Here is a 15590-nt window from a genome sequence, read left to right as displayed (position 1 = left end):
TATTGAAGAAAGGGCAAAGCGCTGTCCGGGGCAGGTATTTCCCTGCTGCCTGTGGGTCCGGCCGGTGGATGTTTCCTGAAGGAACTTTTTCATCCTATTTTCTCCCCCTGTCCTGTTGAGGAGGGGCAGTGAGAGAGCGGCTGGGCGGGCCCCTGACAGCCGGCCGAGGTCAATCCATCACAAAGCCTAAAGGGCAGATTCCTCCATGTAGAAGTGTTGAAGGGGGTTGGTGCTTTAAGGAACGATAGTGACTGGGGTTTTGGAGACAGGACGTTTTGGAGACAGGAAAGTCGGGAAATCGCTGGGGATCCAGTTGCTTCGAGGGGGGGAAATTTCAAGAGACAAAGCCTTCTTTCTGAGCAATAAGAGGCTCTTGTGAGCAGAGGGCTCTAGTCTCCCTTTGTTCTCACTTGGTAATGAAAGAGACAAGGCACCGGAACTCCTGCGTGCGAAGGGATGAAAATGTGCGGAGCCTGTTGGATGCTCTTTGTGTGCGCGTGTTGGAAACCCAGGAACAGCTATAAGGAGGTGGGTGTGAGCTTGGTTAACTTGGCCAAGCCAACCACGCAAAGCTGACCCAACCTCCCGCCCGCATCAGAACCAGTGCCACCAGAAAAGCACGTAAGGTGATAGCAATTGGAGATCCCCTACTGAGAGGCACCGACGCACCCGTTTGCCGTCCAGGCGATTTCTCTCGAGAAGTCTGCTGCCTACCAGGGGCTCGCATCCGTGGCGTCGCCGAGAGGCTGCCGAGCCTGGTGATCCCTGCAGATTATCATGCGCTCCTACTATTCCGCGTAGGGTCTGACGAGGCAACTTAGAACCCTCCAAAGAGACTTTATGTCCCTCGGAGCAATGTTAAAAGGATCAGGAGCACAGGTGGTGGTCTCCTCTCTCCTCCCAGTCAGAGGGAGGGGTCCAGGAAGGAGGAGACGAATTGAACAGGTGAATGCCTGGCTGCGTAGCTGGTGCCATACGTGAGGTTTTGGCTTCTGTGATCAAGGGGGTACCTTTGAGAAGCCGGGTCTGTTGGGAGCTGATGGGATTCGCCTGACCAAGCGGGGCAAGAGGGTCTTTGCCAACAAGCTGGCCGGACTTACAAGGAGGGCTTTAAACTAGGCTCAGCGGGGGAAGGGGATGGAGTTCTGAGCAACAGAGAAGAGCCAGGGGCTGCTGATGCGTTAGGAACCAACAGGGGAACCCCTGAGAAATGCCGCAAAGGACTTGGGGCTTGATCCTCCAGAAAGGCGACACGGTCGGCAGCCCAACTGAAGTGCCTCTATACCACTGCGCGCAGCACAGGTAACAAACAGGAGGAGTTGGAAGCCCCTGTGCAGAAGGAGCAGAAGGGAGCTGGCAGCTCTTTCAGGACATTTTTTCTTCGAGCACAAGAGCTCTCGATTCCCACGCGTAAGAAATGGGAAAATAGAAATTCGTCTACCTAGACTTTAGTAAAGCCTTTGACACCGTTTCCCACAGCGTTCTCCTGGAGAAACTGGCTGCTCGTGGCTTGGACGGGCGTACTCTTTGCTGGGTAAAGAACTGGCTGGAGGGCCGGGCCCAGAGAGTTGTGGTGAACGGAGTTAAATCCAGTTGGCGGCCGGTCACAAGTGGTGTTCCCCAGGGCTCAGTACCGGGGCCGGTTCTGTTTAATATCTTTCTCAACGACCTGGATGAGAGGATCGAGTGCACCCTCACTCAGTAAGTTTGCAGCCGACACCAAGTTGGGCGGGAGCGTCGATCTGCTTGAGGGTAGGATGGCTCTACAGAGGGATCTGGACAGGCTGGATCGATGGGCCGAGGCCGATGGTATGAGGTTCAACAAGGCCAAGTGCCGGGTCCTGCACTTGGGTCACAACAACCCCGTGCAACGCTACAGGCTTGGGGAAGAGTGGCCGGAAAGCTGCCCGGCAGAAAAGAGCCTGGGGGTATTGGTAGACAGCCGTCTGAATGTGAGCCAGCAGTGTGCCCAGGTGGCCAAGGCGGCCAACAGCATCCTGGCCAGTATCAGGAATAGCGTGGCGAGCAGGACTGGGGAAGCGACTGTCCCCCTGTACTCAGCACCGCTGAGGCCGCACCTCGAATACTGTGTTCAGTTTTGGGCCTCTCACTACAAGACAGACACGGAGGTGCTGGAGCGTGTCCGGAGAAGGGCAACGGAGCTGGTGAGGGGTCTGGAGCACAAGGCTTATGAGGAGCGGCTGAGGGAACTGGGGTGGCTTAGCCTGGAGTAAAGGAGGCTGAGGGGAGACCTTATCGCTCTCTACAACTACCGGAAAGGAGGTTGTAGCGAGGCGGGGGTTGGTCTCTTCTCCCAAGTAACAGGCGATAGGATGAGAGGAAACGGCCTCGAGTTGCGCCAGGGGAGGTTTAGGACGGATATTAGGAAAAATTTCTTCGCGGAAAGGGTTATCGAACGTTGGACCAGGCTGCCCAGGGAAGTGGTTGAATCACCATCCCTGGAGGTATTTAAAAGATGGGTAGACGCGGCGCTTAGGGACGTGGTTTGGTGGTGGTTTTGTCAGCGTTAGGTTAATGGTTGGACTCGATGATCTTAAAGGTCCCTTCCGACCTAGACGATTCTATGAAATCAGGCAAGGAAGGCAGGAGCCCAGCATGGCTGAGTAAGGACCTTCTGGTCGAGCTGAAGCGCAAGGAGGAAATGCGTAGGCGGTGGAAGCAGAGACACGCATCCTGGGAAGAATATAGGGATGGGGTCGGGAAAGCTAAGGCACAGCTGGAGCTGAATTTGGCAAGGGATGTGAAGAAGAATCATAAGAAGGGCTTCTACAGGTGCGTTGGTCAGAAAAGGAAGACTAAAGAAAACGCACACCACCCCCACCCCCCTCCGATAGGTAAGACAGGAGAGCTAGCGCCAACCGACATGGAGAAGGCCGAGGCACTCAAGGATTTTTCTCCTCCGTTGTCGCTGGCAATCACCGTTCCCGCATCTCTCAAGTCCCTGAACCTCAAGGCAGGGACTGGGGGAACAAAGTCCCTCCCATCGTAGGAAAGGATCCGGTTCGAGACCACCTGAGGAACCTGAACATACGCAAGTCCTGCACTGGGGAGGAACAACCCCATGCACCAGTAGATGCTGGAGGCCGACTGGCTGGAGAGCAGCTTTGCTGACGTGGGGGGCTCCTGGTGGACATCAAGTTGAACGTGAGCCGACAACGTGCCCTTGCCGCAAAGGCGGCTAAGGATATCCTTAGCCCGCTACAGAGGAAAGCAGGGTTTATACATGTTACAATACAGTTGTGTAGACCAATCAAATTGCTCACTATCCCCGGGGGTGCAGGGCACCAGAGACCACCCTTGGGCAGCTTTGGGGGCACTGCCTGTTTTTCTACGAGCCTCCTACCCAGCTTAGCGCAAATCCTATCTCGATCTGCGCCCCCCCCCCACACCCACACCCACAGCCCTCGAGCCACCAGTGCTGAAGACACGCTTTGTATTGTATTTTCTCCCAGGAGGCGCGCAGCTTAGAAACGTCTGCAATCCAAGCGGGGCTTGCAGGGAACAATTGAGAGCAACTTCTGTCGGTTCTGGGGAGTGTTCTGAAAAGTTAAGGCCTGCCCTGCCCTGGCAAAAGCAGTCCTTTGACTGGAGGGAGCAGCACCAAAAAGCCACAAGCACGTTTGGGGTGGAGTTGACGCGGTAATAAATAACAGTCAATAGTACTTGTAGCTACAACAGCCTCTTCTGAGACCTCGTCGCCCGCCCACAGGGTCGCAGCACTACACGGCACGGATCCCTCCGCGGACTGGCCCAACGTCTTCTCCCTCCGCCCCCAGGTCGGATCCCTCCGCGCCCCCAGGGCACGCAAACTCCCTGAGCCCCGCTAAGCACCAGGTCGACGAGGGCGGACCCGCCGGGGGGCCGGGGACAAGCGAAAACGACAGACGAGACAGCCAATCGAGATGCGGGATCGGCCGGCGGCCATCTGGCGGCCCAATGGGCGCCGCGGAGGGCCTGGCCGAGTGGGGGAAGCGCGGGGGCGACAAGGGGCGTTGTCGTGGCCGACGAGCTTATTGGGGCGCGGGCCGCCCGGCCTGGTGCCGCCGCCACCCGCAGTGTTTTCGGGAAGATCATCGGCAAGGCGCTTCCCCGCCAACGTCGCCTACGAGGACGAGGAGGTAGCCGCGGCTTTGCTCTGAGCGCGGTTCCTCCTCCCTCCCCCCGTCCCCCCCTCCCCCCGCGCTCGCAGGCACCCTGAGCCGAGGACCCGTTGCGCGGTGCCCGGGAGCGCGGCAGGGCGGGTGGCGGCCTTGCTGCGGGCGGGCGGGCGGTGGAGGGACGGGGCCTCTCTGGGTTGTGGCGCTCTCTACTGCGCGATCCCTATAACATCGCGCTTCTTCGGTGCGGCCCCCCCGCCCCCGGCTGCCGCGGCGCGTACTGGGTTGCTGGTGCTGGCCGGCTCGCCTCGGTTCCCAGCCCCGCCGTGTCGCGTGCGCGCGTGCGTAGAGGAGGGCCTCTGACGGTAAGGCACTTGGTGGCAGCCGCAGACGTTTGCCGCGTGATATCCCTTTGGCACTGCAAGTCGTGCAAAGTTTGCTGCCGAGGGATGCGAGTGGTCCTACCTCGTGTAGGACGACAGTCTTGAAACCTTAGATTAAGCGCACGCAGTCAGTCTCCTCGGGGATTCCAGGCGTATGTATGTAAACGGTGAACGTCTGAGTGGTGACCGTAATGAGTTAGTTCTGCGTAGGAGAAACGCAGGTCTTGATGTGCCTCCTAATAGCACTGTAGAGATTTCGCAGCTCTGCTGTGCTAGGCTTTGGTTCTGCGCCCCCAAACTGGATTGTTACAGCTTTTCTTATTTTTCTTTACCAAAAAAGTAAATCCAGAAACTCGTCATCCTTAGGAAACGATCGACCCGAATTAAAACGTACTGGAGGTCGCTAGTCTGAAGTACTGGCCCGCCTCCTTGCCCCCATCACCTTGCATGCTGAATCCCACTTCTGGAGGGGGCTCTGTAAAGACGTTGTATTTTTTTGTACAGAAAGCATTAATATCGCGTAAGAAAAATCAACGTTTCGGCTTGCGTTTGGGGTATCCGGTAGTCTGCTTCTGTAGGAGTTCAGTGGGGCACATTGATTTGCTTAAGCTATTATTACCTTTCTCTGAAGCCAATGACGTTTTAACTGTTTACTCTTCCTCCAGCGCCTTGCGTTCCGTGATCTTTCACCCCAAGCTCCGATGCTTTTCCTAGCCATGCCTAAGGAGGCAATTATGAGGTTATGCGAAGCAGAAGATCCTGGTGAATGTGTAAGTACTGTGGAAGCTTTCTGTATGCTAAACTGTACCTGTCGTTAGTTCCTAATTTAGTAGACTCTTTCCCATCCCCCCTTTTCCCCTTGATAGGGCACGGTAGGCTGGTTTGGGTTTTCTGGCGCTATAATCTTTTCTCTCTGGCTTGTAATGGAGCTGAGCTTTTTGACCGAAAGTAGCGATATAAAGCAATGCTCATCCCTGGGTACGTACTCCTGGTGCAAAATGCAGTGTTGTTTTGGAGCGCAGGGTGATGCCTACTGTCACGGTTTAGAGCAAGAGGAGGAGTAGTACTTCTTCTAATACGGAGAAGAGGGCTTGGGGTTTTTGGCAGGTCGGGGGTGAGGAAGGGCAAAGCTGGTCGAGAGGTGCTGGATGCTTCGCTTTTGGCTATAAAAGTCAAGTTCAGAGACTTTGTAAACCCACGCAAAAGGCAGCCTGAAGCTTATTTTCCACCCGAGTTGCGTATGTTGCCTGAAGAGATAACGGGGGGCTTTAACCCGGAGACAAACTTAGCTTCTGTGGCTGTTTTGTAGTCTGTTACTGTCTAGCTTGAAAACAGTTGCGTAGCCCTCTTTCTTCCCCCCCCCTACAGTGTGTGTAATCGGTCTTTGTAGCTTTGCTTGGAAAATGCCGGTTGCAGGCGGACAGACAGTAATTTGAAGCGCAGTGGTTGAATTGCTAGGAGTTGGCTAACTGGTTTCTCTGGGTGCTTCTCTGCTCTCATTCCTCCCCTCCCTGCCCTCTCCCCTTCTTGTGTGTGGCTTTTTATTTTACTTATTTATGGTTTTGTACTTCCTTCTCCAGCTTCTTGGGCATTTAATGATTGTTGGCAAGCAGCGTGCTGCTCACCTGGGCCTGACCGATGGATTCCGGATGGTTGCGGATGAAGGGCCCGAGGGTGGGCAGCCTGTCTGTCACGTACATCTACGTATTCTGGGTGGCCGTCAGTTGGGCTGGCCGCCTGGCTGAGATTTTTGCACCGCAAGAGCTGCTGCACGTGTACAAATCGCCGCTGAATGGATTTCGTCTGTTGCCCGTCGATCTAGGCACTGTTGATGTCGAATGTTTTGTGCCGCGTGTCTGTGGAAGGTAATAAAAGCTGTGAGCAGCAGTTGCACAATAAAGATTTAGCATGGGGATCTCACCTCCGTCTTGTGCGTCTTACTGAGGGAAATAGTTCCGCAAGTTAAAACGGCGTCTCCCCGGAGTGTAAGTACGTGGACTGTGTCGGTCTGTTAACAGTGTTCTATAGATAGATAGTGATTTGGCCAGTCATTTGAAGCGTGACGCTGGGACGGCTTAGCAGTCTCCTGCGTCCTGTAGGAAGCAGACTCTTGGCTCTTTGGAAGCGGTACGCAAATGTACGTAAAGCCAGTGTAGGCGGCGGCTGCTGCTGCAACACCTTTAGAAAATACTGTATGCGACGCTACAGGCATGCCATACAAGGGTGCTTTCGGCACAGTGCAATGCGTTGGAAGCATCCAACTCCTGTTGGAGCACTTCATCAAGGGCTGTGTGATAAGGCCCCGTTGATAATCCCTTTTCTGCTGAGGAGGGACGTGGTAGGAGAAAACAATTGGTCTGAATGGCAGCTGTGGTGCTTCCATAGCACGGTGGAATATCTCTCTTGGTCCATTTGGGTCAGCTGTCCTGGCTGTGTCCCCTGCCAGCCTCTTGCCCACCCCCAGCTTACTGGACTGTGGGGGTGGCTGGAGAGACAGCCTCCGTGCTGTGGGAGCACTGCTCGGCAGTAGCCAGAACACTGGTGTGTTATCAACACCCTTCCAGCTACAGCTACGAAGCACAGCACTATGAGGGCTGCTGTGGGGAAAGTTACCTTCCATCCCAGCCAGACCCAAACCAAAGCTACGTCGCAGGGAGACAGCCAACTTCATCTTTCTTTAACAGCTATTAAAAAAGGGAGACGGGCATGGGAAAGCAGGGCCATCCTTCGTTGCCCTTGAACGCTGCGTCCGACCTTTTGTGGGAAAGCCTCCGTCCTCTTCTTTGTAGCCGCCCTTTAAGTACTGGCAGACTGTGATGAGGTTCCCTCCCCCGCGAGCCTTCTCTTCTGCAAGGGAGAAGAGACCCAACTCCTTCAGCCTTTCCTCCTAGGGCAGGTTCTCCAGCCCTTTGGTCATCTTTGCGGCCCTCCTTGGGACCTTCCCCAGTCGGTCTGCGTCTCTTTTTTGAATTGTGGGGACCAGAACTGGACACGGCGCTCCAGGTGCGGCCTGCGGGGGTAGCCTGTGTGAGAAGAGGCCAGGGTCTGCCCTGTGCTGGACGCAGCTGGTGCCAGCCAGCTAGGCACTGGACTTGCCGCAGGCCAAAGCTGAGCGGCTCAGCGAAGCCGGGGGTGCCCCTGGGAAAACCTATTGAAGAAAGGGCAAAGCGCTGTCCGGGGCAGGTATTTCCCTGCTGCCTGTGGGTCCGGCCGGTGGATGTTTCCTGAAGGAACTTTTTCATCCTATTTTCTCCCCCTGTCCTGTTGAGGAGGGGCAGTGAGAGAGCGGCTGGGCGGGCCCCTGACAGCCGGCCGAGGTCAATCCATCACAAAGCCTAAAGGGCAGATTCCTCCATGTAGAAGTGTTGAAGGGGGTTGGTGCTTTAAGGAACGATAGTGACTGGGGTTTTGGAGACAGGACGTTTTGGAGACAGGAAAGTCGGGAAATCGCTGGGGATCCAGTTGCTTCGAGGGGGGGAAATTTCAAGAGACAAAGCCTTCTTTCTGAGCAATAAGAGGCTCTTGTGAGCAGAGGGCTCTAGTCTCCCTTTGTTCTCACTTGGTAATGAAAGAGACAAGGCACCGGAACTCCTGCGTGCGAAGGGATGAAAATGTGCGGAGCCTGTTGGATGCTCTTTGTGTGCGCGTGTTGGAAACCCAGGAACAGCTATAAGGAGGTGGGTGTGAGCTTGGTTAACTTGGCCAAGCCAACCACGCAAAGCTGACCCAACCTCCCGCCCGCATCAGAACCAGTGCCACCAGAAAAGCACGTAAGGTGATAGCAATTGGAGATCCCCTACTGAGAGGCACCGACGCACCCGTTTGCTGTCCAGGCGATTTCTCTCGAGAAGTCTGCTGCCTACCAGGGGCTCGCATCCGTGGCGTCGCCGAGAGGCTGCCGAGCCTGGTGATCCCTGCAGGTTATCATGCGCTCCTACTATTCCGCGTAGGGTCTGACGAGGCAACTTAGAACCCTCCAAAGAGACTTTATGTCCCTCGGAGCAATGTTAAAAGGATCAGGAGCACAGGTGGTGGTCTCCTCTCTCCTCCCAGTCAGAGGGAGGGGTCCAGGAAGGAGGAGACGAATTGAACAGGTGAATGCCTGGCTGCGTAGCTGGTGCCATACGCGAGGTTTTGGCTTCTGTGATCACGGGTGTACCTTTGAGAAGCCGGGTCTGTTGGGAGCTGATGGGATTCGCCTGACCAAGCGGGGCAAGAGGGTCTTTGCCAACAAGCTGGCCGGACTTACAAGGAGGGCTTTAAACTAGGCTCAGCGGGGGAAGGGGATGGAGTTCTGAGCAACAGAGAAGAGCCAGGGGCTGCTGATGCGTTAGGAACCAACAGGGGAACCCCTGAGAAATGCCGCAAAGGACTTGGGGCTTGATCCTCCAGAAAGGCGACACGGTCGGCAGCCCAACTGAAGTGCCTCTATACCACTGCGCGCAGCACAGGTAACAAACAGGAGGAGTTGGAAGCCCCTGTGCAGAAGGAGCAGAAGGGAGCTGGCAGCTCTTTCAGGACGTTTTTTCTTCGAGCACAAGAGCTCTCGATTCCCACGCGTAAGAAATGGGAAAATAGAAATTCGTCTACCTAGACTTTAGTAAAGCCTTTGACACCGTTTCCCACAGCGTTCTCCTGGAGAAACTGGCTGCTCATGGCTTGGACGGGCGTACTCTTTGCTGGGTAAAGAACTGGCTGGAGGGCCGGGCCCAGAGAGTTGTGGTGAACGGAGTTAAATCCAGTTGGCGGCCGGTCACAAGTGGTGTTCCCCAGGGCTCAGTACCGGGGCCGGTTCTGTTTAATATCTTTCTCAACGACCTGGACGAGGGGATCGAGTGCACCCTCACTCAGTAAGTTTGCAGCCGACACCAAGTTGGGCGGGAGCGTCGATCTGCTTGAGGGTAGGATGGCTCTACAGAGGGATCTGGACAGGCTGGATCGATGGGCCGAGGCCGATGGTATGAGGTTCAACAAGGCCAAGTGCCGGGTCCTGCACTTGGGTCACAACAACCCCGTGCAACGCTACAGGCTTGGGGAAGAGTGGCTGGAAAGCTGCCCGGCAGAAAAGAGCCTGGGGGTATTGGTAGACAGCCGTCTGAATGTGAGCCAGCAGTGTGCCCAGGTGGCCAAGGTGGCCAACAGCATCCTGGCCTGTATCAGGAATAGCGTGGCGAGCAGGACTGGGGAAGCGACTGTCCCCCTGTACTCAGCACCGCTGAGGCCGCACCTCGAATACTGTGTTCAGTTTTGGGCCTCTCGCTACAAGACAGACACGGAGGTGCTGGAGCGTGTCCGGAGAAGGGCAACGGAGCTGGTGAGGGGTCTGGAGCACAAGGCTTATGAGGAGCGGCTGAGGGAACTGGGGTGGCTTAGCCTGGAGTAAAGGAGGCTGAGGGGAGACCTTATCGCTCTCTACAACTACCGGAAAGGAGGTTGTAGCGAGGCGGGGGTTGGTCTCTTCTCCCAAGTAACAGGCGATAGGACGAGAGGAAACGGCCTCGAGTTGCGCCAGGGGAGGTTTAGGACGGATATTAGGAAAAATTTCTTCGCGGAAAGGGTTATCGAACGTTGGACCAGGCTGCCCAGGGAAGTGGTTGAATCACCATCCCTGGAGGTATTTAAAAGACGGGTAGACGCGGCGCTTAGGGACGTGGTTTGGTGGTGGTTTTGGCAGCGTTAGGTTAATGGTTGGACTCGATGATCTTAAAGGTCCCTTCCGACCTAGACGATTCTATGAAATCAGGCAAGGAAGGCAGGAGCCCAGCATGGCTGAGTAAGGACCTTCTGGTCGAGCTGAAGCGCAAGGAGGAAATGCGTAGGCGGTGGAAGCAGAGACACGCATCCTGGGAAGAATATAGGGATGGGGTCGGGAAAGCTAAGGCACAGCTGGAGCTGAATTTGGCAAGGGATGTGAAGAAGAATCATAAGAAGGGCTTCTACAGGTGCGTTGGTCAGAAAAGGAAGACTAAAGAAAACGCACACCACCCCCACCCCCACCCCCCTCCGATAGGTAAGACAGGAGAGCTAGCGCCAACCGACATGGAGAAGGCCGAGGCACTCAAGGATTTTTCTCCTCCGTTGTCGCCGGCAATCACTGTTCCCGCATCTCCCAAGTCCCTGAACCTCAAGGCAGGGACTGGGGGAACAAAGTCCCTCCCATCGTAGGAAAGGATCCGGTTCGAGACCACCTGAGGAACCTGAACATACGCAAGTCCTGCACTGGGGAGGAACAACCCCATGCACCAGTAGATGCTGGAGGCCGACTGGCTGGAGAGCAGCTTTGCTGACGTGGGGGGCTCCTGGTGGACATCAAGTTGAACGTGAGCCGACAACGTGCCCTTGCCGCAAAGGCGGCTAAGGATATCCTTAGCCCGCTACAGAGGAAAGCAGGGTTTATACATGTTACAATACAGTTGTGTAGACCAATCAAATTGCTCACTATCCCCGGGGGTGCAGGGCACCAGAGACCACCCTTGGGCAGCTTTGGGGGCACTGCCTGTTTTTCTACGAGCCTCCTACCCAGCTTAGCGCAAATCCTATCTCGATCTGCGCCCCCCACACACACCCACACCCACAGCCCTCGAGCCACCAGTGCTGAAGACACGCTTTGTATTGTATTTTCTCCCAGGAGGCGCGCAGCTTAGAAACGTCTGCAATCCAAGCGGGGCTTGCAGGGAACAATTGAGAGCAACTTCTGTCGGTTCTGGGGAGTGTTCTGAAAAGTTAAGGCCTGCCCTGCCCTGGCAAAAGCAGTCCTTTGACTGGAGGGAGCAGCACCAAAAAGCCACAAGCACGTTTGGGGTGGAGTTGACGCGGTAATAAATAACAGTCAATAGTACTTGTAGCTACAACAGCCTCTTCTGAGACCTCGTCGCCCGCCCACAGGGTCGCAGCACTACACGGCACGGATCCCTCCGCGGACTGGCCCAACGTCTTCTCCCTCCGCCCCCAGGTCGGATCCCTCCGCGCCCCGAGGGCACGCAAACTCCCTGAGCCCCGCTAAGCACCAGGTCGACGAGGGCGGACCCGCCGGGGGGCCGGGGACAAGCGAAAACGACAGACGAGACAGCCAATCGAGACGCGGGATCGGCCGGCGGCCATCTGGCGGCCCAATGGGCGCCGCGGAGGGCCTGGCCGAGTGGAGGAAGCGCGGGGGCGACAAGGGGCGTTGTCGTGGCCGACGAGCTTATTGGGGCGCGGGCCGCCCGGCCTGGTGCCGCTGCCACCCGCAGTGTTTTCGGGAAGATCATCGGCAAGGCGCTTCCCCGCCAACGTCGCCTACGAGGACGAGGAGGTAGCCGCGGCTTTGCTCTGAGCGCGGTTCCTCCTCCCTCCCCCCGTCCCCCCCTCCCCCCGCGCTCGCAGGCACCCTGAGCCGAGGACCCGTTGCGCGGTGCCCGGGAGCGCGGCAGGGCGGGTGGCGGCCTTGCTGCGGGCGGGCGGGCGGTGGAGGGACGGGGCCTCTCTGGGTTGTGGCGCTCTCTACTGCGCGATCCCTATAACATCGCGCTTCTTCGGTGCGGCCCCCCGGCTGCCGCGGCGCGTACTGGGTTGCTGGTGCTGGCCGGCTCGCCTCGGTTCCCAGCCCCGCCGTGTCGCGTGCGCGCGTGCGTAGAGGAGGGCCTCTGACGGTAAGGCACTTGGTGGCAGCCGCAGACGTTTGCTGCGTGATATCCCTTTGGCACTGCAAGTCGTGCAAAGTTTGCTGCCGAGGGATGCGAGTGGTCCTACCTCGTGTAGGACGACAGTCTTGAAACCTTAGATTAAGCGCACGCAGTCAGTCTCCTCGGGGATTCCAGGCGTATGTATGTAAACGGTGAACGTCTGAGTGGTGACCGTAATGAGTTAGTTCTGCGTAGGAGAAACGCAGGTCTTGATGTGCCTCCTAATAGCACTGTAGAGATTTCGCAGCTCTGCTGTGCTAGGCTTTGGTTCTGCGCCCCCAAACTGGATTGTTACAGCTTTTCTTATTTTTCTTTACCAAAAAAGTAAATCCAGAAACTCGTCATCCTTAGGAAACGATCGACCCGAATTAAAACGTACTGGAGGTCGCTAGTCTGAAGTACTGGCCCGCCTCCTTGCCCCCATCACCTTGCATGCTGAATCCCACTTCTGGAGGGGGCTCTGTAAAGACGTTGTATTTTTTTGTACAGAAAGCATTAATATCGCGTAAGAAAAATCAACGTTTCGGCTTGCGTTTGGGGTCTGCTTCTGACTTTTCGGAAGTCTGCTTCTGTAGGAGTTCAGTGGGGCATATTGATTTGCTTAAGCTATTATTACCTTTCTCTGAAGCCAATGACGTTTTAACTGTTTACTCTTCCTCCAGCGCCTTGCGTTCCGTGATCTTTCACCCCAAGCTCCGATGCTTTTCCTAGCCATGCCTAAGGAGGCAATTATGAGGTTATGCGAAGCAGAAGATCCTGGTGAATGTGTAAGTACTGTGGAAGCTTTCTGTACGCTAAACTGTACCTGTCGTTAGTTCCTAATTTAGTAGACTCTTTCCCATCCCCCCTTTTCCCCTTGATAGGGCACGGTAGGCTGGTTTGGGTTTTCTGGCGCTATAATCTTTTCTCTCTGGCTTGTAATGGAGCTGAGCTTTTTGACCGAAAGTAGCGATATAAAGCAATGCTCATCCCTGGGTACGTACTCCTGGTGCAAAATGCAGTGTTGTTTTGGAGCGCAGGGTGATGCCTACTGTCACGGTTTAGAGCAAGAGGAGGAGTAGTACTTCTTCTAATACGGAGAAGAGGGCTTGGGGTTTTTGGCAGGTCGGGGGTGAGGAAGGGCAAAGCTGGTCGAGAGGTGCTGGATGCTTCGCTTTTGGCTATAAAAGTCAAGTTCAGAGACTTTGTAAACCCACGCAAAAGGCAGCCTGAAGCTTATTTTCCACCCGAGTTGCGTATGTTGCCTGAAGAGATAACGGGGGGCTTTAACCCGGAGACAAACTTAGCTTCTGTGGCTGTTTTGTAGTCCGTTACTGTCTAGCTTGAAAACAATTGCGTAGCCCTCTTTCTTCCCTCCCCCCTACAGTGTGCGTAATCGGTCTTTGTAGCTTTGCTCGGGAAATGCCGGTTGCAGGCGGACAGACAGTAATTTGAAGCGCAGTGGTTGAATTGCTAGGAGTTGGCTAACTGGTTTCTCTGGGTGCTTCTCTGCTCTCATTCCTCCCCTCCCTGCCCTCTCCCCTTCTTGTGTGTGGCTTTTTATTTTACTTATTTATGGTTTTGTACTTCCTTCTCCAGCTTCTTGGGCATTTAATGATTGTTGGCAAGCAGCGTGCTGCTCACCTGGGCCTGACCGATGGATTCCGGATGGTTGCGGATGAAGGGCCCGAGGGTGGGCAGCCTGTCTGTCACGTACATCTACGTATTCTGGGTGGCCGTCGGTTGGGCTGGCCGCCTGGCTGAGATTTTTGCACCGCAAGAGCTGCTGCACGTGTACGAATCGCCGCTGAATGGATTTCGTCTGTTGCCCGTCGATCTAGGCACTGTTGATGTCGAATGTTTTGTGCCGCGTGTCTGTGGAAGGTAATAAAAGCTGTGAGCAGCAGTTGCACAATAAAGATTTAGCATGGGGATCTCACCTCCGTCTTGTGTGTCTTACTGAGGGAAATAGTTCCGCAAGTTAAAACGGCGTCTCCCCGGAGTGTAAGTACGTGGACTGTGTCGGTCTGTTAACAGTGTTCTATAGATAGATAGTGATTTGGCCAGTCATTTGAAGCGTGACGCTGGGACGGCTTAGCAGTCTCCTGCGTCCTGTAGGAAGCAGACTCTTGGCTCTTTGGAAGCGGTACGCAAATGTACGTAAAGCCAGTGTAGGCGGCTGCTGCTGCAACACCTTTAGAAAATACTGTATGCGACGCTACAGGCATGCCATACAAGGGTGCTTTCGGCACAGTGCAATGCGTTGGAAGCATCCAACTCCTGTTGGAGCACTTCATCAAGGGCTGCGTGATAAGGCCCCGTTGATAATCCCTTTTCTGCTGAGGAGGGACGTGGTAGGAGAAAACAATTGGTCTGAATGGCAGCTGTGGTGCTTCCATAGCACGGTGGAATATCTCTCTTGGTCCATTTGGGTCAGCTGTCCTGGCTGTGTCCCCTGCCAGCCTCTTGCCCACCCCCAGCTTACTGGACTGTGGGGGTGGGGGTGGCTGGAGAGACAGCCTCCGTGCTGTGGGAGCACTGCTCGGCAGTAGCCAGAACACTGGTGTGTTATCAACACCCTTCCAGCTACAGCTACGAAGCACAGCACTATGAGGGCTGCTGTGGGGAAAGTTACCTTCCATCCCAGCCAGACCCAAACCAAAGCTACGTCGCAGGGAGACAGCCAACTTCATCTTTCTTTAACAGCTATTAAAAAAGGGAGACGGGCATGGGAAAGCAGGGCCATCCTTCGTTGCCCTTGAACGCTGCGTCCGACCTTTTGTGGGAAAGCCTCCGTCCTCTTCTTTGTAGCCGCCCTTTAAGTACTGGCAGACTGCGATGAGGTTCCCTCCCCCGCGAGCCTTCTCTTCTGCAAGGGAGAAGAGACCCAACTCCTTCAGCCTTTCCTCCTAGGGCAGGTTCTCCAGCCCTTTGGTCATCTTTGCGGCCCTCCTTGGGACCTTCCCCAGTTGGTCTGCGTCTCTTTTTTGAATTGTGGGGACCAGAACTGGACACGGCGCTCCAGGTGCGGCCTGCGGGGGTAGCCTGTGTGAGAAGAGGCCAGGGTCTGCCCTGTGCTGGACGCAGCTGGTGCCAGCCAGCTAGGCACTGGACTTGCCGCAGGCCAAAGCTGAGCGGCTCAGCGAAGCCGGGGGCGCCCCTGGGAAAACCTATTGAAGAAAGGGCAAAGCGCTGTCCGGGGCAGGTATTTCCCTGCTGCCTGTGGGTCCGGCCGGTGGATGTTTCCTGAAGGAACTTTTTCATCCTATTTTCTCCCCCTGTCCTGTTGAGGAGGGGCAGTGAGAGAGCGGCTGGGCGGGCCCCTGACAGCCGGCCGAGGTCAATCCATCACAAAGCCTAAAGGGCAGATTCCTCCATGTAGAAGTGTTGAAGGGGGTTGGTGCTTTAAGGAACGATAGTGACTGGGGTTTTGGAGACAGGACGTT

The 15590-nt window shown here is 55.7% G+C and overlaps 2 protein-coding genes across 2 annotated transcripts; both read left to right on the top strand.

Annotated features, from left to right (window-relative positions):
* Positions 1–3810: 3810 nt before the first annotated feature.
* Positions 3811–6421, top strand: LOC141735459 (adenosine 5'-monophosphoramidase HINT1-like). Its single transcript, XM_074568291.1, has 3 exons — positions 3811–4139; positions 5167–5271; positions 6082–6421. The coding sequence occupies exons 1-3, from the start codon at positions 3924–3926 to the stop codon at positions 6244–6246; spliced, it is 486 nt and encodes a 161-aa protein (XP_074424392.1). The 5' UTR covers positions 3811–3923; the 3' UTR covers positions 6247–6421.
* A 5247-nt stretch (positions 6422–11668) lies between these two features.
* On the top strand, positions 11669–14083 carry LOC141735650 (adenosine 5'-monophosphoramidase HINT1-like; the record flags this gene model as incomplete). Its single annotated transcript, XM_074568702.1, is given in 4 exon segments — positions 11669–11764; positions 11766–11795; positions 12828–12932; positions 13744–14083. Coding segments are annotated over 4 exon segments (396 nt in total), but the record flags the coding sequence as incomplete, so codon positions are not given.
* Between the last annotated feature and the right edge of the window lie 1507 nt (positions 14084–15590).

This window comes from Larus michahellis, chromosome W, assembly GCF_964199755.1.
Source record: "Larus michahellis chromosome W, bLarMic1.1, whole genome shotgun sequence".
Taxonomy (NCBI): Eukaryota; Metazoa; Chordata; class Aves; order Charadriiformes; family Laridae; genus Larus; species Larus michahellis.
The sequence above is the reverse complement of the archived record's forward strand: the minus strand, read 5'-3'. Positions and strand labels throughout refer to the sequence as shown.